Source organism: Plectropomus leopardus, chromosome 8 (assembly GCF_008729295.1).
Source record: "Plectropomus leopardus isolate mb chromosome 8, YSFRI_Pleo_2.0, whole genome shotgun sequence".
Classification (NCBI taxonomy): Eukaryota; Metazoa; Chordata; class Actinopteri; order Perciformes; family Serranidae; genus Plectropomus; species Plectropomus leopardus.
The window spans coordinates 28,760,190-28,779,394 of NC_056470.1; the positions used below are offsets into that span (position 1 = coordinate 28,760,190).

General features: G+C 39.8%; 2 protein-coding genes across 2 annotated transcripts; both read right to left on the reverse strand.

Annotated features, from left to right (window-relative positions):
* Positions 1–1,675: 1,675 nt before the first annotated feature.
* On the reverse strand, positions 1,676–6,603 carry LOC121946412 (syntaphilin). Its single transcript, XM_042490960.1, has 5 exons — positions 6,557–6,603; positions 3,926–4,036; positions 3,681–3,818; positions 3,434–3,583; positions 1,676–3,096 (listed from the first exon to the last, which is right to left on the reverse strand). Exons 2-5 carry the CDS (start codon positions 3,967–3,969, stop codon positions 1,869–1,871), a joined length of 1,560 nt encoding a protein of 519 aa, XP_042346894.1. The 5' UTR covers positions 3,970–4,036; positions 6,557–6,603; the 3' UTR covers positions 1,676–1,868.
* Positions 6,604–9,552: 2,949 nt separating this feature from the next.
* Positions 9,553–19,073, reverse strand: rad21l1 (RAD21 cohesin complex component like 1). The gene is made up of 14 exons (XM_042491067.1): positions 19,023–19,073; positions 18,513–18,684; positions 18,265–18,394; positions 16,580–16,679; positions 16,190–16,290; positions 15,573–15,680; positions 13,865–13,966; positions 13,511–13,609; positions 12,258–12,487; positions 11,664–11,742; positions 10,870–11,012; positions 10,663–10,773; positions 10,301–10,375; positions 9,553–9,729 (listed from the first exon to the last, which is right to left on the reverse strand). The coding sequence occupies exons 2-14, from the start codon at positions 18,657–18,659 to the stop codon at positions 9,553–9,555; spliced, it is 1,602 nt and encodes a 533-aa protein (XP_042347001.1). The 5' UTR covers positions 18,660–18,684; positions 19,023–19,073.
* Between the last annotated feature and the right edge of the window lie 132 nt (positions 19,074–19,205).

Below are 19,205 nucleotides of genomic sequence, written 5' to 3' on the forward strand. Positions count from 1 at the left end.
CCAGGATCAAATAAATCGAGTCTGTACAGTTTTAAACTCCCATGTTTTGTTTATTGGCAAAAAGATCAATAACCTATCTGTTCTGCACCTGAGAGCTTAAATCAATGCACATGCTTTTTAAAAGGTAAAAGTCCCAAAAGCTTCCAACCACACTCGTCAGGGGTGAAAATGACGTCTGCCTAAATTTACTGTGCTCTGTAAATCTATTAACTTTCTCTGAAAAAAAGTCAGCCTAAGTTCTGACTGTAATTTATTTTTGTTGGACGTCGATGTCAAAGAAATTTCATGACCGTGACTCTCCCATTTAATTTTTAAAAACGTGACGATGAAAAAAGAGGAGCATTCAACTTCAGATAATTTTTACTTTTCAGAACATAAACTTGATATTTTTGCCCAAAGGGTGTCATCTAAATCCAGGAGGAGGTTTTAATTCAAGCAAGAGAACCCAGTCAGACTGCGGGTTACATGCAAATCCCAATGAAGAGAAAACCACTTAAACTGCAGGCAGGAGCAGCAAGTAAATCTGAGTACTGAGATAATGTACAGCTAATCCTTTGTTCTCTATGCACTCCTAGAAATAAAGGTGCTAACTAGAACCATATAGGGTTCTTAGGCTTCTTCCTGTCCTTTTTGGTCTCTTGTAGAGCCTTTTATTAAGGTTCCAACTGGCACACTTTCAGAGGGATCTACCTAAAACTCAACATGACAGGTAATACCCAGAACTATCTGTAAAAGGGAGTTCTTTGAGAACCCTTTAATATTTCAAAGGGTTTCATCTGGAACCCACCACAGGGTTCTTTAAAAACCCTTTCATACTGCAAAGGGTTTAATAGTGAACTTACCAAGGTGATTCTATCAAGAGCCATTTCATATGCAAGGGTTTCATCTAGAACCCGCCCAGAGGTTTCTATTGAGAACCCTTTTTGATATTCCAAGGGTTTCATCTAGAACCCACCGAGGCTTTAAAATAGAAATTGTCTACATTACCCATAGATCTCTCTTTGACTAACCAGTGGTTTTAGTTCTTAATGGATCTTTTTGTCTTAAAAAGAACAATTGAAGAACCCCTTCTTTAAAAATAAGTGTTCTTCAGAAGCAAATGGTTCCAGGTAGAACCTCAGCCCTTCAGGATGAACCCTTTTGGAACCTGTATTTCTAAGAGTGAGGGCAAAGCATGACCACAAAATCACAATGGCTTTATGTAAAATCTGGAGCTCTTATAAGAGGAAATGTCCAACACATAATGACAGAGAACCCCAGAAATGAGTCCTAAAACCTGGAAATCTGTCGCATTTCAGCACCTCTAGGTTCCCTCTTCTCAAAGTCAACAGGTTTTTTGAGGTTTTTTTTCAATGTTTGAAGTAAGGTCTGTGGTTAACACAAGCTGAAGAGACTTTCACGTTTTGTTCTATGATGTAAAATGCGTCAGTAAATACTCCACCATGAACTCTGAAGCTTTTATGTGCCTTAAAGAAGGTAAATGGCTAAATGAGACTACAGAATGTCATCAGGCTGAAAATGGTTTAAAAGCCTCGTAGCGGTGGCGACTGTCGTGTAGTGTAGCCGAACATTAGCTTTTTACTTCTGGCGATTGCATTCAGGCTTCAAAAGTCCTGAAAGTGGTGTTCACTTGTGGAAATGGTCTTGCTGAACAAAACGTGTAAGTACCATAAACGTGCTTACGAGCTTATTTTCTGCAATGATCCAAAATCTAATGGAAAAATCCCATCGGCTTTTTGTCAAGGGAACCAGGGAGACGTTAGCTTTCAGGTTGACCAACAGAAAAATGTCATTCCTGGGGCACTCTATGGCCAGATAGAGTCAGTGCGCTCAGCCTGCAGAGGTTGGGAGTTGTTTCTCAGAAAGTCTCAGATCGGCGTCGTTCCGTTCATATTGGTTGGCCTCTGTCCCCGACCTGCACTCCGGCGGCGAAGTGAGTGCAGCGCCACAGCACAGCAACCTCTCAGCAGGGAGCCGATATGATACACCGGCATGACTTCCCGAGGGGCCCCTCGACAAAGCCACGCCATGGTCGGCACCACAGGCACCGCCAAAGCCAACAGATCTACGAGGAAGTATCGGCTCCAGTGGCAGAGCTGAGGGGGGTACCCTTCTTCGTTTGGACCCTCATCCTTATTGTCCTCTTCAAGCTCCACCGCCACAGCGTCCTGCCTCTCTGGGAGCGGAGCTGTCGGATGGGGCTGGCAGGTGTGGGGCTCCGCTGGCGTCTCTGCGACCTCCTCTAGTTTGTCGGGCGGCTCGGCGCTGTGTGAGTGCTCAGGAGGAGGCGCAGCAGGCAGCGACTGATGTGGTTCTGAGGGGGTGATGTCAGCAGTGGGTAAAGAAATGACGCTCAGCTCCTCGACACCACTCTCCTCACACAGCCAGCTCATGGTGGGGCTGCAGGCTGCGGAGCGTACCTCCGGCTTCCTCTCTGCAGCAGGAGAAGGAGTCGGGATGGGATCAGAAGCAGCAGGAGCCACCGTCACCGGGGCCTCCTCCTGAGGTAAATGCAGGAACAGGTGATGATGGGGGAGGTAGGTGTGGCCACTGCACTTGCAGCTGCTGCTGAGAGTGTGGCAGGAGTGTGAGATTGGCAACACCGCCCCCCCGCTGCACAGACGCTCGTAGGTGGAGGAGCGTGGCACAGTCGGGGGGCCCCGGATGTGGCCCTGTGGAGGCAGCTGCTCTGATAGGAGGGCCGCCTCCAGGAGCAGGTGGGTTTGTCCCGCTGTGTAAGGCCCTCTGCTGGCCTCAGGGGTGTTGGAGCTGCGCTCCAGCTGCAGAGCCTCGCTGCTCCGCCGGGTGTGGGTGGTGCTGCGGCTCAACGTGCTCGCTGGGGAGCAGCCGCAGGAACGAGACCTCCCCCCTGGCACACGAGCTCCCTGCAACCCTGAGTATTGCTTGTGGTCGTGGGGTTCTTGTTCACGGACATGGAGGTTGGACCTCACTGTCTCAACCACCTCCTGAAGGTGCTGGATCTCCTTGCGGGCCTCTTTCAGGGCCAACTGGGCCTCCACACGGTGACACTCCTCCTCTATCCAGTCCTCCTGCATCCGGTACAGCTGGCTCCTCAACTCGTCGATTTCACAGTCTCTGATAAAAAAGAGTGAAGAGCAGAGTTATTTCTCTTTTACAGAAACAATGTAGCGAACAGGACAACTTAGACCTCTGACACTAAATTGGCATATCTATGACATATTTTGAATATGTAACTCTAATTTTTATAAGTATATTTTTTGGACATTTTATATATATTTTTTTTTCATATCATATCATATCTGACCAAAATCTTTCCAAAATGGAGGTCCTTGAAGTTTAATCTTTTCAAAAGGGGGTTTGTGACCTAATGTGTATCCGTTTAATGGTCCTTGACGCGAAACAATGGTTGAGAGCCGCTGCTAACATCATGTTGGGTTAGAAAAAGACTCACCTGTGCTGCAGTCTTTCCACGTTGTCCCTCAGTCTGGCTCGCAGATGTCGAATACACACCTCCTTCTGTTGCAGAGGGGTGAGGTACTGCTCCGGGGTCGGGGGTCTGATCCCATGGTTGTCGCTGCAGGCTGTGTGCTTTGCCTGACGCCTGCATCAACACATAGAAATGAAAAGATCATTTACATAAAGTTCTTCGCTCAGCTGCATGTGAGAACTTTAAATTGAGAGTTTGGTTCATATCTTACCTCGGTGTGCTCGGATATGTCCGGGCTGTTGGGCTGCCCTCTGCTGCCCGAACCCGACCGGGGTACGTGTGGGTACTCGATGTGTCACTGTGGGAATATCGCCCACCGCCGCCACCGCCACCAGTGCCCACTGAGCGCCTTGAAGGAGAGATCACATGATCTTTTATAAACCGTGACAAGACACAAAAAGTGCCAGATCTTTTGCACCAGTCTTAAACTGAAGGTGTGAGAAGATGTAACAGTACCTGCGCTGACCTGAGGAGGGCTTCCTGCTCGGAGTGAGAGACATTGATGTGCGAGGGACCTCCAACCTCTCCACTGCTGTCTCTAGAGAGGGACGCTAGGAGCCCTCACAGCTGAACCAAAAGAAGTGTAAAATAACATTAGAAGCAAAACAGCTAATTATAATAATCAAAATCAACTGAACAGAAATAAATCCACCCAAAATCTTCCAACTTGTGAGATGCTGCGTGTGGTTGTTACTGTATGTGATTCTTCACTAGAAGTCTGTGCACAATAGTCTAACCCTAATTATTTTTTTTTGTCTCTGGCAGGAGCAAATAAAGGCTCCTTTCTGTGCCGACACAAAGGGGACACAGTGAGTTCTCGGGCGGTGCAGCTGCGTCTCTCTGAGCTGTGTCCTCGCTGTCTGCAGAGCTGCAGATAAACATGATAAACCTTAACATTAACTGCTGCCAGAGGCCAAAAACAAAGAAAATTGGTGAAACATTTGGTGGCTGGTATTCAACGTAGTCATTTCCTGCCTGCAGTGAATTAACAATTTCCCATTACTGTTAATGGACAGTTTTGTTTGATCAAGACTTGTTGTTCTCTGGATGCCAAAACTACAGCAGTCTGAGGGGCCACTATATGAAATAAACATATATTAAAACAATGTCGCAAGGGTCTTTAGAAATACTGTCCTTCCCAAAGCAGCTGAGCTTTAATAATTTGGATCTTGCAGATTTAATTATGCTGCTCTGTTGCAAGCCACATTTTGGCCTTTATTTTGTTTCAAAAACAGGCATCAATTAGAAGCTTGGAGTTTTCCTGCCAGATTTAGTTGATTTGGTCATTATTCTTTGATATTTGTGCTTCTATCGAAAGTAAAGGCTACGTACTTTCCTGGTTTATTCCATTAAATGTTTAGTTAAATTGGCCAAAAACAGTGGCTGTCAGTCTAAATGCTGATTCAACCAGGAATAAATGGTGGAAAATGACGTTTACAGCTAGGTATTGAAACTGGCCATAGACTAAGGCCAAGAGTCAAGTTTTGAATGTTGGTATGTTTTTTTAAGGCACATCTACAGATTCTTTGATCAGATATTTCCAAAAAGTTGTTTTTGTCTAACTAAAGGCAATATTTTATTTTGTAAAATATTTGTAGCCTGTTGCATAAGACTCTGCTCCATTGAGCAGTTTGATATTTATTGTTCAAGGAAAGAAGGGTCAAAATATGTTTATATTATATTGTTATATTTATATTGAGTTAGTTTTCCTGTAGGCACCGCTATCCTTGACCAACCACAGTTCTTTATTCGTTTACTTTTGTTGCTGTGTACCATGTGTAAGTTTTTAATTTAAAAAGTTAGTGTTAACATTGAGGCTCATGCACTTCTTTGTCGGATATTTCTATATCCCTGGCCTTATATATATATATATGTATATATATGTATATATATATATATATTATATATATATATATATATATATATATATATATATATATATAGCCTATGTAGCCTATGTCATTAATCTCTGCTAAATTGAGCAGTTTGATATTTGTCATTGATGAAAAAAGGGTCAAAAAACATGTTTATATTTCCTAAAATTTGGTATTCTATGGGCACAGATATTAATAACCTACGTGTCTTCTTTGTTTACATTTTGTCTCTGTGAAATCTATCAAATTTGAGTCTAAAATCTGTAATTAGACTATAAAATATCCACCATGGCTGAGTTTTTAAATTGCAGAATTTACATTAGATTAAAACCCTTAAATGCACACATAAAAACAAACTATGGAGGACATGACCTCAGTGACCTCAATGGCAGCACCACCTTTTGCTTATTAAAAGTCAAAATAATCAGGTAGTTCTGTCACCACATCAACCCCAGTAATGAAAAAGCTCATTTCTGTCTTAAAGTAAAAAATGAGGACAAAATGTTCTCAAGAAAGTCCCTGTCTTCACGCAGCTGTGAAATGAACCTGCTGATCTAAAATGTACCTGCTGTTGGATAAATCTCTGCTGCAGACACAACAAAATCCACTGACAATGACATGAACGAAACGGAAGCATATTAATTAATTTTGTCCTATATTTAATTTCTAGGACGCGGAGACAGGAAATCTCATCCTCCTCTCTTCTGTCTGCGCAACAAGTGGCAAACTACGTTATTGGTGAGAAATACGCAATCATCTTACGTAAGTGTGAGTGTGAGTGTTTACTGTGGAGGCGAGCATCATACAGTAGGTGGATCAAACTGTACTTAAAGCAGAGAGGAGAGAGATGTCTGTCAGCTGATGGTGTTTCAGGATATTTAAACAGGAGGTGCGCGGATGTGTCCTTGAATAATCGCATTAAATCGCTGGTTTTTTCCCCCCACATCTGTCGCCTACAATAAAGCAGTGTTAGATAAGCGGGCAGGATGATGATTTCAATAAAGTATCGTCATTGCTTTAAGGAGTCCCAAAACAGGACACCCCGGCATGCACTTTATTTAAAAGAAAACGCAGCTTCTGGTAGAAACAGCTGACTAAGTCCCAGCTGCGCGTCCTACATACAGTTACTTAACTCTGAATAAAAAAAAATCCCTGGAAGCTGCACATACGCGCAAAAAAAACCCGACGTAAACAGAGATAAATCAAACGTTACCATTTCGGCAGGTGGAAGTTGCGCATCGTAGAAAAGCCTCTGTTCCCGCCAGACTCCGCAGACTCGATGGTGGATGAAGAGTCCCCGGTGGCAACAGGAAGAAAAGATGCTGCTGATGATGCTGATGAGAGTCCATCCTGCAGCCATGAAGCCCGGAGATGAAATGAGGCAACTGCGTCTGCTGCATCGGTGCTTCTTAAAGTGACAGTAGGGGATAATAACGCTTCATTTGGCAGCTCTCCGCTGCACATTAGTGTTTGCTGACCGCCGAGATAAAATGGTCTAACAAGTGAATAGCACTTTAGAGAGCCTCATTCATTTAAAACACTATCAGGAGGCTGAGTCTCTAGATGGGCTGGTACACCGTGTACAACACCTCAGATGATGGATGAATGTGCAGAGGCGCGACTAATGCAGCCACACTTCCTGCAAACTTTGTTCCTTTAAAGGTCCACTGGGTTGGTTTTAGGGACATCTAGTGGCATAAATGGCACACAGGTTTATTTTCACAACTGTGTTTCCGGCAGTTTATAATCACCTAAAAATGAGAATAATTAGGCCTATGTTTTTGTCAGCTTAGAATGAGCCGTTATATCCAACAGACCATCAGGAAGCGCCAATTGACCTATGGCTAAGCCCCCGCCCCCAGTAGCTCACTCTGACAATCGGCCAAAACTAACAATGGCATCTGTCAGTGCATAGACATATCCAAAGATGCTACACAGACCATGTGGGGACAGATGATCCTTATTTCACAGAGAAGCTATTTTTCCGTTTTGAAAGGCCGCTCATGTTGTCGCCCCTACGTGCAAAAGAGTTGCTGCATTTGTAGCAACGATCAGTGTCGGTATCAACTCTTGAGAAGTTTAACCAGACTTAGGAGCTTGTCACCAAAAGGAGTGTGTGTGTGTGAGTGGGATAGGGAGGCACGATGTGTGTGTGTCGGAGCTGACTCCTCTCCGCCCCTCGCATGTGCAGCGGGCTGCAGGCTCCGACTCACAGAGCTCTCTTCTGGATTAAACAGTGAAAATAGATGACAGGCGAATGTTTTAATCTTGTTGCAAATTAGAAACGCAGTTAGTGAGATAAATACTGTAAAAGAAAATGTTATGCAACCTAAATCCAACACCGACAGCAGAACTGTTAACATCAGAACTTATTGATCCTCCGGTCTTAAACAGTTTGGCACCGGGGCCGGTCAAACACCAGGTTTCGGTATGTTGCCAACGTAATGTATAAGGTTATATACTTGTGACTTTGCAGCAAATTTTGCTAACATCACGTTGCCTTTAACTTAAAACAAACGTAGACATCCTTGTTTAATCGTCTTTAATTTGAGCAGACTGTGTGGTCTGCCACACAGCTTCATCTGAAGGAAACACTTTGGTCTGTTTACATGAGGTTTAGGGAACGGGTTAAACAGACTCGATTCTGTAGCCTCTCAGAATACCTCGTATCAGTGTTGGATTTACTCCATGCACATTGTGTGACCGTTTTCTTAAGTTAAGTTCAAAATCAATATTTCCGATGCTTTTTTTTTGGAGGTTTTTTGAGCTGTTTGTCCGGAATGTATCGTGTAGCTGTGCGAAATAGGATCGGCTCGTGGCGTTCGTGGTGTTGAGCTATATGTGGGTTTCCAGTAACCCTTAAATTGCACATATTTAATTGCGAATATAAAATACATGACAATTTCGGGAAAAAAAACTTCCTTTTATCGCAAAAAAGTTTTATGCTCACATAAGGTGGTATAACAGGCAATTTGAAAAAGCCATATTTCGCAAAACTGTTATGGAAACACTTTTTTTCGCCTTGAATTCAATCATTACAATGATCCATTTTCGCAGGGTTAAACAAAAGTCTAGAGGAGCTGCACAGTTGAATCATTTTTCTCCCCAGTTCAAGTTGGCAGGGCTAAACTGGACGTTGCTCTATTGGCTAACAATGTACCATTGAGCAAATTTAAAGAATGAAAGGGGGCCCCGCCTTAAGTGCTGTATCCAGTTCTCTTTCCACATTCATGTTATCTACATATGGAGCGGGTCCTCTCCCATGTTAGCCCAGAATCACTGCCTATACATGGGGCCGTTTGTGTTTTCACGGCCGTCACCGTCATTCTCCTACACGCTTGGCACACAGAAGTTTCGGGTTCCTTCACATTGGACCTTCAAAATAAAATACATTAAAACCATTAATATCCTTTTCTGCATTCATTTTAATACAATTCAAATGACATAAACAAGAACATATTTACAGTTTCTGAAAAACATTTTAAAATGACTGAAACTGTAAATTCCCAACACATTTTTAACATTATGAACTCCAAGAACTGATAAATGGGAAGGTCACTAAAGTCCAGTTTTGTGTAGTTATTCCTACACCTTCTAAGCATATGGCCTCTACTATTATTCTCCCCCTGCTATTAATTGCAGACCTGACAGAAATTATTTAGCTTTCTCTGAATATAATTTACATTTTCATTGAGTCTTTTAACACTGTTCACTCCATTTGTTTCTCATGGTACTGCCCAGTGCTCTACAAAAGTGATTTTCATTTTTCTTAATTTAAGCTGCAGGAAACAAACAAGAATATTAAATATCTTTACAAGAATGATAGGTGAATATATAAAATTAGTTTCATATCCCAAACATCAGTAACAGAAAATCAATCTTGCTAAACCCAAAGTCCTAAAAGATCGGAGGGGGGGGGGCCTTACGAAAACAGTCCGGTTTAGACACAATGGTCCTTCGCTGATACGTCCAAATTTCCCACAAACAAAAAAGAAAACAACTTATTAGACTACGTGCGCACACACAAACATACTGTGTGATTTTTTTTTTTTTTTACTTTTTTGAGCCGTTTTATCATTCAGCCCAGAAACCTATTTGAGTGTGTTTAATTTTGACCTGAGAAACAGACATACAAACAAAAACTAGGCAGATCGAGTAGAACCACGACTGCAACTCTTTTTAAATTTTATGAAATGATTTTGTGTTTTACTATTTGTAGAACGTAGGTCCAGGCGTGACCAGGATGTCCTCATAGGGTACTCTCTGGTGCAGGTTAAGGGCTTTCTGTTTGTTCAGGACCAGGAGACAGTAAAAGGTGGTTGCAGCCTGTGAGCGAGTGCCCCCCGCACAGAGTGCCTCCAGGCTGAACGTGCTGCTGCTCTGGCTCTACAACACACACACACACACACACACACACACACACACACACACACACACACACACAGAGAACTGAATTTCCCAACATCGTCCTTTATCCTGTTTCAGCCTTCTCACCTTTAAATGCCCGTCCACTGTGACAACAGATTTTTATTTGCCATTTTGTGTTAAAAATAGTGCAGAGACACTGCCTAATGCTGCCCTCACATCTGAACACTTGCAAGCACAAGCAAATTTACTGTTGCACACAAATTTCTAATGTCAGAATAAAATCATGACTTTTAGTTTATTTGGGGTGCACTCCTGTGATCACGATCGATCGGTGTAAAGTGGTCATTAACCCAGTCCTAAGTCAGTCTTTCGGTAGGACAAAATCAAACATGTTCAGTACAAGTTTAAGTATAAGTCTTAGCTCATGCAAATATTTTAATATAAAGTTTCACAAGGTTAATATTGTCAAAAAAACAAAAAAGTTTTCTCAATATTTTTTAAAACATATTTACACATATTTCATACAATATGTACGATAGTTGGTGTAACTGTGATTCTGACAACTGAACATTTATTTTTAGGTCCTTACTTTCAGAGTGTTCAGAAGCTTCTGTGCGCGCCTGGTTACTTTACTCTCCTCTAAGTCCTGGCTGTCCAGCAGAGACTGCAGGTTAGAAAAGGGACCACATTTCAGTCAGTGAAGCCGGGAACATCTCCAAGGCAGCATGGGAAATTAACGCCCGCCATCTGTCAAATGCTGATAGATTAGTAGCTTGTTTGTTTACTGTACCAGCCATTTTTACAGATGACCACCCATTATGCGTTTACTTTCATTCCAAAGATAAGAGCAGAAATCTGGAGTCCGACAGAGATGAAATCCCTTTCCTGTTTCTATTTCTAACTGTGTGTATGTGTGTGTGTGTGTGTGTGTGTGTGCACGTTCACAGGCACCTGAGTGTGGAGGGAGGTTGACTGAGTCTCCTGCTGCATATAAGACGGATGGACAAACATGTAGTCATCTGACGGAAGCTCTGGGTGAGTGAAGTCCGACCTGTTTTCATCCTGACAGACACAGATTATAAACCAAAGGTCAAAAGGTGACGGAGCATCAAAAAAGACATTTAAATCCTGCTCTTCACCTGACATGCTAATGCTTACTTGTGCGAGCCCAGGATTATTCTCCTGTTGGTTGTCATTCATGTGATCAAGGTCGGTCAGATCGGTGTTGTGAGTTCTGTCAGGATCCACTGATGAATCTGCGACACTGATGTCTGTGGTGAAGGCACTGATGTCCCTCTGAACTATACAAGACAAAAACAGAAAAACAGATTACGGAGGACAGGAATTTCTAGTACTTTGTAGTACTTTTCAAGCACTCATTTTGGATGAAATTGTTTTCTCCACAACCAAGAAAATCATGCACACTCAGAAATGGAACAAACATGCTACAAGGGCCAAAAATCAGCTTATTATTAATTAAGTGCTACTTATTTACTGCCAAATTTCAGCTCAAAACTTGTAACAATGGCTGACGCTACTCTGGTGTGAGTGTTTTTCAGGTTAGCGAAACATCCTGGTGCCGACTCTTTACTGGTGTTTACCAACCCGACTGGTTCACATACAGCATTAGCAAATAACTGCAACCACAGCCATTCTTTGTTCTGAGTTCGAAGTATTGAGCTAATACTTTTTAGAACATAATGTATATTTTTGTTCTCCTCTCAATTATATTCAAGCCCTTTTTCAAGGACCAATTAAAAGAAAAAAAAAAACATCTGAGACTTGAATTTCTGAGTGTTGAATTCAAGTACTTCAAGGACCTTGTATGAACGATGAGAAGAGGAAAGCAGAACAGAGGACAACAAAGTGATATCTTAAAAATAGAGAGATTACAGCTCAAAGAAATCACACTGCTTGAATATGCAAGAACTGTAAATAAAAAAAATTCCTACCTTCTTGTCCATCTTGGCGCATTGCCTCAACCTCTTCATGCACATTATATTTAATGTGGAAAATACTCCTGGCAAAGAGCTACAAAGCAAAATGAGACTGAACAGTAACATAAGTAATTTAAATGCAATGCTAATTATTTACATTAATTGTTTTTATGATAATATTAATTTTTGAAAATTATTGAATTTTTGAAATTATTAATTTTAATATTGCACAGGGCTTCTACAGCAAGGCAACTTAGATTGAAGACTTTAAATAAAGCAATTTGGAATTAAATTTAAGACCAATTTTATAATAAGCAAAACTGAAGGGATAAAAAAACAAAAAACAAAGTAAGAGCCAACATCAGTTATGTACGGTTAGGGCCAATTTTGAGTTCAGTTCATGCAAGTGGCATTCAGTAAACTATTTTAAAAATATACATATTACCAATTATTTGGAGATTTTAAAATGTTATGTTAGAAAAAAAACCCATAAAATCCTACATCCCGTTTTTGCATTTTTAAGACTTTTGAAAGAAATAGGCCAAATAAGGCCATATTTTTTGATTAATTCAAGACTTTTTCCAAGAACCCACAGGAACCCTGATGTACCTGTTTTATCTGTGGAGTTGCCATCGTCGAACATGGTTGTGTAAAGAGTTTGTCTGCACTGCTGCTCTCCTTCCAATGCATGAGCTGCACAATGGGTGGGGCGATTTCCAAAGGGGCAACCAGATCTGAACAGTCGGAGAGCTGCTCTCTGATGGAATCATTGGTCAGCTCTTTCTTCTGGTCCACAACCAGCTTGCGCTTTCTCTTCCCCCTCTTCTGTTCTGAATTTGCTGTAAAGAATAAGCAGAGAGTCCCGAGAACGCTTGTTTTGTTGCATTAAGTACTGAGAGCTGACTGTATGTTTGAGACGGAACGAACATCCGGTCAACTGTTTTCAGGGTTGGGTCAGATTACTTTATATGTAGTCAGTTACCGGATACAAATTACATGGCAATTTGTGAAATAAAACACGTAATCCAATGGATTTAAAAAAAAATCAAATCTGAATACCTCTGGGTTAGTTCAAAATCAAGCTTTTAAAATATTGCATCTTATACTAAAAATGGATGCACTTAGGAAAAATTGAATTCAAAGACAATTATATTTTATCTTTAAAAATCTCAAAATGTAATACACTTTGCATGTTCAGCATTTACAGTTAAAATGTCAAATTGAATTATCTTTAACCTTTAAAAACTTTATTGACAGAAATCTACAGGGGTACTGTGGGTACTGTACAACATCCAAATTTTTGAAGTGGAAGTGTCGGCGATATTGCCAATACTGTTGAGCTGTTTTTGGAGGGATTGCTGTTGTTTGAACCTCCCATCCTGACTCGGTGACGTTCATTTTTCTCCCACCAGGTTTCCCGTGAAGTGAAGCACTTGTCTTAGAAACACTGTAAATCAGACATGCTTTGCAAGTGTTACTAGAGCATGATTAATTATGAAAAAAAGTTTCAGAAATTTTAACATTGCCATAATTTATAGACATAATCAAGAATGTAATCACGTAATCATTGATAGTGCAACTCTAATCTCATTACACATTCTTTCACAAATGCAATCTGATCTTATTATAGTTACTTAATTTTTGTAATCACCTAATCCTGATGACATGTAATCTGTTACTACCCAACCATGGAAGTTTCTGGTTTTGCTCTCTTTGTATAGCAATGTTCAGTATTATAATAGTGGAGTTTCAGGGGCTGTGATGCCAGTTTTTTTGGTAGCAGCTCAGTTTATACTTTGGTGATATTCAGTACATCTGTGAGCTGAAGGAACAGTGTGTGAGAGTTGTTTAGTTGTGCCTACGAGTGATGGCCACAGGTTCAAGAGCAAACGCCTCCTCCTCGTTAGCGACCAGGGTGGTCTCATTCATCGAAGGGGTCTCCATCTCTGTTCTATCAGCATCTGGAAAACATGTGGAGGCTATTTTGAGTTTTAGAATAAATCTGAATGCAAATGTACTCTCTTGATGAACAAAACATGGTGCGGCTGTTGCATCAAACAAAACAACAGCCCAGTGGAAAATACAGGCACAGCACTGATGATTATTACCACTATTAAGCAGCTCTTCAAGTGCTTTACATTAATGTTAAAAGAAGATTTAAAAAAGCATGTGAACGACTAATGTGCTGTTAAATATTTATCATGATGAATTATTACCTTGTTGATCATTTGGTGCTGAGATCTCTGGATTTTCATTTGGAGGCTCTTCTGAGATGAAGTATGTGGACTCAGCGTTATCACTGGAGTTTGTCAGAAAGTCTACAGGGTTATTAAAAATAAAAAAATCAATCTTTAATTTTGTTTAAAAAACAGCAAAATAATCACCACTGACATAAAAGAAGAAAGACTTACAGTAGATAGTTTTAGTATCTGAAAGTAACCTGTCACAAAAGTGGGATTTTCTTGCTACAAAGACTGATGGATGACTGCAAAGGGAATCTTTCTCCTATTTGGTTATCGTGATTTAATGAGCAGCCAGGTCATACTGTGTCTCAGATGCTATTTATTCTTTGTGTCCCAATTCAGAGGCTGAATCCTTCAAAGACGCAGCCCATGAACACTCGTCCTTTCAGGCTGAATTTCTGCTTCCTTGTGAAAGAAGACAGTTGAGCTTCATGGATGCAAAATCGAATGGTGTGCTTTCCCAGTGAACTTGTGAAGTCCAATAGTTTAGTTTACTGCTCTGAAACTGCTGACAAACGGCAAACGCCACCAGGAAACTGGGACAAGTTCCAGGATGCCTTCATGTGAGTATTCAGTATACAGTACACTGTGACATTTCAGCAAAAAAGAACTTGACTGGAAACTTGTACCAGACTAACTTTAAATATATCCATGTCTTTCATTTAATTTTCCTTTAATCCCTCCTGATTCATCGCATATTAAAAAGAACAAGCTGTGGAAAAATCCTTTTAAGCGTGCTATGACATAATGGGTCTACAAGGGCTGATTTCGGATGATCCACCCCCTGAATTGAAACTGCCGTATTGGGTTTGCCCAGGTCTTTTAGTTCACCTTTAACTTTAGTGTATGCATATAAACATTACTGACACTACATCAAGAAACTAATCTGGTTTCTTCTGTCCCAAAATGATAACTTCATATTACTGTTTTCCTTTGGAAAAGGCATTATAGATTCAGGGTTCCAAAATCTTGAGGTAAGTAGATTTAACAGTTTTAAGGCCTTTTTAATAGCAATTTTATGTAAAAAAAAAAAAAAAAAAAGGCCTGAACCAACATCAGTTACTTAGGTTTAGGGATCATTTTGCCTAAATGTTTATTGTAACATAAAACTTCTGTTTTTGAAAAATACCTTTTTTACCTTTTTTGTAATTTAGGGTTTCTGACTTTGCATTTAAGTTTCCAGTCTTGTTTCTCATAATGCCAAGTTTGAGCCATGTAAGCATTGCCTTTTACAATCTTGGTCAGATTGCCAGTTTGATTAAATGTGCTGCTCCCCATGTTGTCCAGGGTAGAGTCAAAGCTAGCTAACAAACAGTGGATCCACTGCGCTGAGCATCCTGGCTGTAAACGAAATATGAGTGTTGTTGTGATGTTAATGCAAGAGCCATTCTATAAATGATTGAAAAAAAAAAAAAAAAAAAAAAAAAAAAAAATAGAATTATCGATGTTTTGTGTATCAGCATTTTTGAAAGATTGATTCAAGACATTTTATTGCCAAGTAAGGTCTTATTCTGAGATTAATGAATTTAATGCATTTTGAGACGTGGCAAAAGGTTAAAGTGAACTGTTATCAACAGTTAAGCACGCCAAAAAAATAGGACTGCTTTTTTTTTATTAGTGCAAGATGTGCTTGAGACTAAAATACAGCATAAACTTATTCTGATCAATTCGCAGTCACTACCGAGTAGGTCTAATCCTTTATCCTCATCCCCAAAAGCGTCTTCATGTTGAGCCAAGCTCTGGAAGCTCATATCCAGCAGCCCAGTCTGGTGGCTCTGAGACTCCTCTCCTACCCATCAGAGCACACAAAAGGAGGGGAAAAATTGAAAAAGTCAGTATGAGATGTCAGCTCTGCACAGAAAGTCGTGCTGTAAAGGAGGAAGGTGATGTTATATATTTTTTATTACTGTCAACAAATCCCATGAACAGACCAAAACTAGCAATGCATTAGTCTGTCTCAAAGTACATTCCAACTTTCCTATCTTGTCTGTGGAAATCGTTCATTGCTGCAGATGTAAATCTTAGAAAGCAGGACACAAAGATATAATTTCATATCAAAACTGGTTTATGAAAAACACTGTAGTTCTCACTAAATGTAACTCAATCAGGGGTGAATAGTTTATCCAGGAAGGACTATTTTCTGCTGTGAATTTAGTCTGCTGGCAAGTATTTACTAAGGACCTAAATTAATCATAATTGGAAGTGGCAGGAATAAACTGATGATGAATATATCAAAACGCTCCACACTAACAAGGATAATAGCTCACATATAATAAGGTATAACAAACTGGTTCTTACCAAAATCCAAGCTCAGAAAGCCATTTCCAAAATCCTCTTTCAATGTGATTTCCTCTCGTCGACACTGGTTAAGTGAAAAGTTGTCCACAACATCTACGTTACTGGTGTCCCAGTATGAAGAGAACAGAGCATGGACAGACAGAGTGCTTATTTATCAGGCTTAAAGAAAAAATGGGTGATCCAAATGACAAACAGTTAGCCTTGCTTTCAGACTTGCTTTGTAAATAAAATGGATTAAAATAGATCTATGTTTCAAATGATAGTCTTAGAAGCTTAACATTTTTTTGCATTACATTTGCAAAAAAAAAAACTTGAGTGACAATTCTCAAAGAAACCTACAGTACATAAATGTTCGGTTGGGAATTGTCTGAGAAGAGGACAAAATGTCACCTTGGCTGTGGCACCTCCGAATCAAAGGCAGAGAAATCTTCAGTCAAGGTAATTGCTTTATGTGCCGCCTCGAGCCCCCCCACAGGCAGATCTGTCTGATCTGGTGTGTTGAGAGAAAAACAGGGCAAATATTACCAAATTGGACTGAATTTAAAACTAAAATAGATAAGAACAGCACCCAATGAAGGATTTAACTCAAAAGGTATTTCTTGGGAACTTTCACAGGCACTGAGAGATCAATTTGACATCTGAAATTTCTGATAGCTGCAGAATTATATGCCTAAATTCTGCCTCTGTCCTGTAGGACTGTGAAGTATGTGCAATGTTTCAAGTGGGAGAAAAACCAAATATGAATGTAACATTCTTGCACTGAGCTCCTTCCCTCCTCCAAAATTACGGTTAAATAATCAAGTCAATGTCACCCTCTGGTGGTTGACCTCATTTTAATTACTTAATTACAAAATAAGGAGTGAGGGGAAGAAGGGATGAGGGGACGAACAGACAATTGGAGGCATTGAGGGGAAAATGGGATTTTATTTTCTTTAAGTTGTAATTTATTTTTTTTTAATTAAGATTTTCTTTCTTTCAAGTGTAACAAGTGCTCTATTTTAAGGTGGTTTATGTTACGAAAAAACAAACTTCAGAATTCTTACATTTCTGACTACTTGCTTTTTGTTTACAGGGTTTACTTGTACTTCTACTTTCAATACTTAAGTCTATTTAATATTATTAAATTAATTAATATTGGTACAATAAACATTAGATACTTAAGATTTTACTTAAGTAATATTCTAATAGGCGACTCTAACTTCAAATCTGTACTTTAACTTGTGTATGGCTTTTTTTTGTGTATGGCTTGTGTATGGTACTTCATTCACCACCGGTTGCCTATTTATTAGGTACACCTTGCTAATTGATTGTATTGATTCAACTTAATGATTATTTTGCAGGATGTTGTTTGCGGTGCTGTTGCTATCTTTTTTCCTTTAATGAATGCATGTAGTAGCTGGCGCTAAGTGTCACTTCCCTACCTCAGCCGCAGCCATATGTAACATTTCAGCCAGTCCAATAGAGTCACTGGTGCATTATTTGTCACTATAATTTCACCCTTTTAATCCTGGATCAACATCAGTTTTCTTGTCCTACCTTCAGACAAGCATTTAAACCTTTGAAACGTGAGCAAATATGGTTTGACTTCTTCTGAAAACATGGGGAAAAAAGGCAATGAGGAACTTGGCATGAAATATTCCACAAATTGTAAAATATAGTAAAAGGTGACAAGGAAATTCTATAAAAAATAGCTTTAAAAAAATAGAGCAGGACAATCATTAGAAAATCATCAAATAACTAGGGAAAAATATCAAGAAAATTGCATTAATATTTACTACATGTATATATTTAAAATTAGATTACAGTAAATTATATCTTATTTATTTATATTTTATTTTAGCACTTTTCCCAGGTCATTTCCTGTTTTTTATTTCCTGTTCTTCTTCTTTTTATTATTCTTATTTTCAGGAATTTTCTTGTAACTTTTTACTAATGTCTTGCTATATTTAAGGTCATTTCCTGTTAAGTTGCTGATTGGCTTCCTTCCATGGTTTTGAAAGAAATCATGCCAGTTTTCTCAATCTTCAAAGGGTTTAACAATTGTTGACACTGACAAAACAAATACAATGTGTTACCTGGCCTGAATCCTATTTTAATTTTAACCAGGGCTTCACTGCAGTCTGCAAGGAGATACTTTGCTTTCTTGGAGTAAATCCTGACCACACCAATGAGCAGATGACCAGATGTCCGCAAACCAATTTTCATCTACAAAAATCAAACACAATGTCAGACAACACTTGTACCATAGGTGTAAATTATTACACTGTGGTGTATTGGGTGTGTTTTGACTTATTTTATTTTTTAATAATTATTATTATTTTACCTTTGGTGAAATTATGTCTCGGATGGTTGTTTCTAAATTACATTCAAAGACATGGGCCTTTGTGAGTTTCCTTTCCCAGTGCGCTGCCAGCCAAATTTTGGCCAGAGGCCCTCGCTTAGACGTGAAGAGTTGAGTGTAGAACATCATTTGGATCAACGAAACTAGCTGTCACCTGTGACAAACACAACAGAGGATGTTTAAACCTCTCACGTGTATCTGGTATGTCAACGTGGCTGACATTAGAGTGATAAAATGAGTAATTAGCTGTTTTGTGAGTGTAATGTTGCTGCCGTTTGAGCCTGAACGTCTACGGTCAAAGTCGGCTAACGTTAGTTAGCTGTGTTTGCTGCTAGGTAACGTCACTAGCTAGCTAACTAGCGAAGGCGGGCGTTTTTTTTATCGATAAATATAATGGCGTTATACTCTTTTATACAGCCTTTTTAGACAGAAACATAAAATCTACAATTTAATTAATTATACATATGTACTGAACTGGACATGACAGCCTACCTTAAATTTGAAAGTGCCGCGTTTTGACTGTTGACATTTTGAGCGTGCACATCACCGCGAGGACGTAAACAAGCAGCAACTTCCGCCCAAAAAACAACAAGGAAGAGAAGCAAAAAAGCGGGTAACTGACCTAAAGATTTTTAGCTAGTTATTACTTTGGTACTAATGTCACAGGTCTATTCA

Coding starts and splice junctions, on each gene's coding strand:
- rad21l1 (XM_042491067.1), bottom strand. CDS start 18,659: ATGATGTTCTACACTCAACTCTTCACGTCTAAGCGAGGGCCTCTGGCC. Junction 12,488..13,510: donor TGAACCTGTGGCCATCACTC/GTAGGCACAACT, acceptor TATTCTTTACAG/CAAATTCAGAACAGAAGAGG. Junction 10,774..10,869: donor ATAATCCTGGGCTCGCACAA/GTAAGCATTAGC, acceptor TGTGTCTGTCAG/GATGAAAACAGGTCGGACTT.
- LOC121946412 (XM_042490960.1), bottom strand. CDS start 3,969: ATGTCTCTCACTCCGAGCAGGAAGCCCTCCTCAGGTCAGCGCAG. Junction 3,584..3,680: donor ACATATCCGAGCACACCGAG/GTAAGATATGAA, acceptor GTGTTGATGCAG/GCGTCAGGCAAAGCACACAG. Junction 3,097..3,433: donor GTGGAAAGACTGCAGCACAG/GTGAGTCTTTTT, acceptor CTTTTTTATCAG/AGACTGTGAAATCGACGAGT.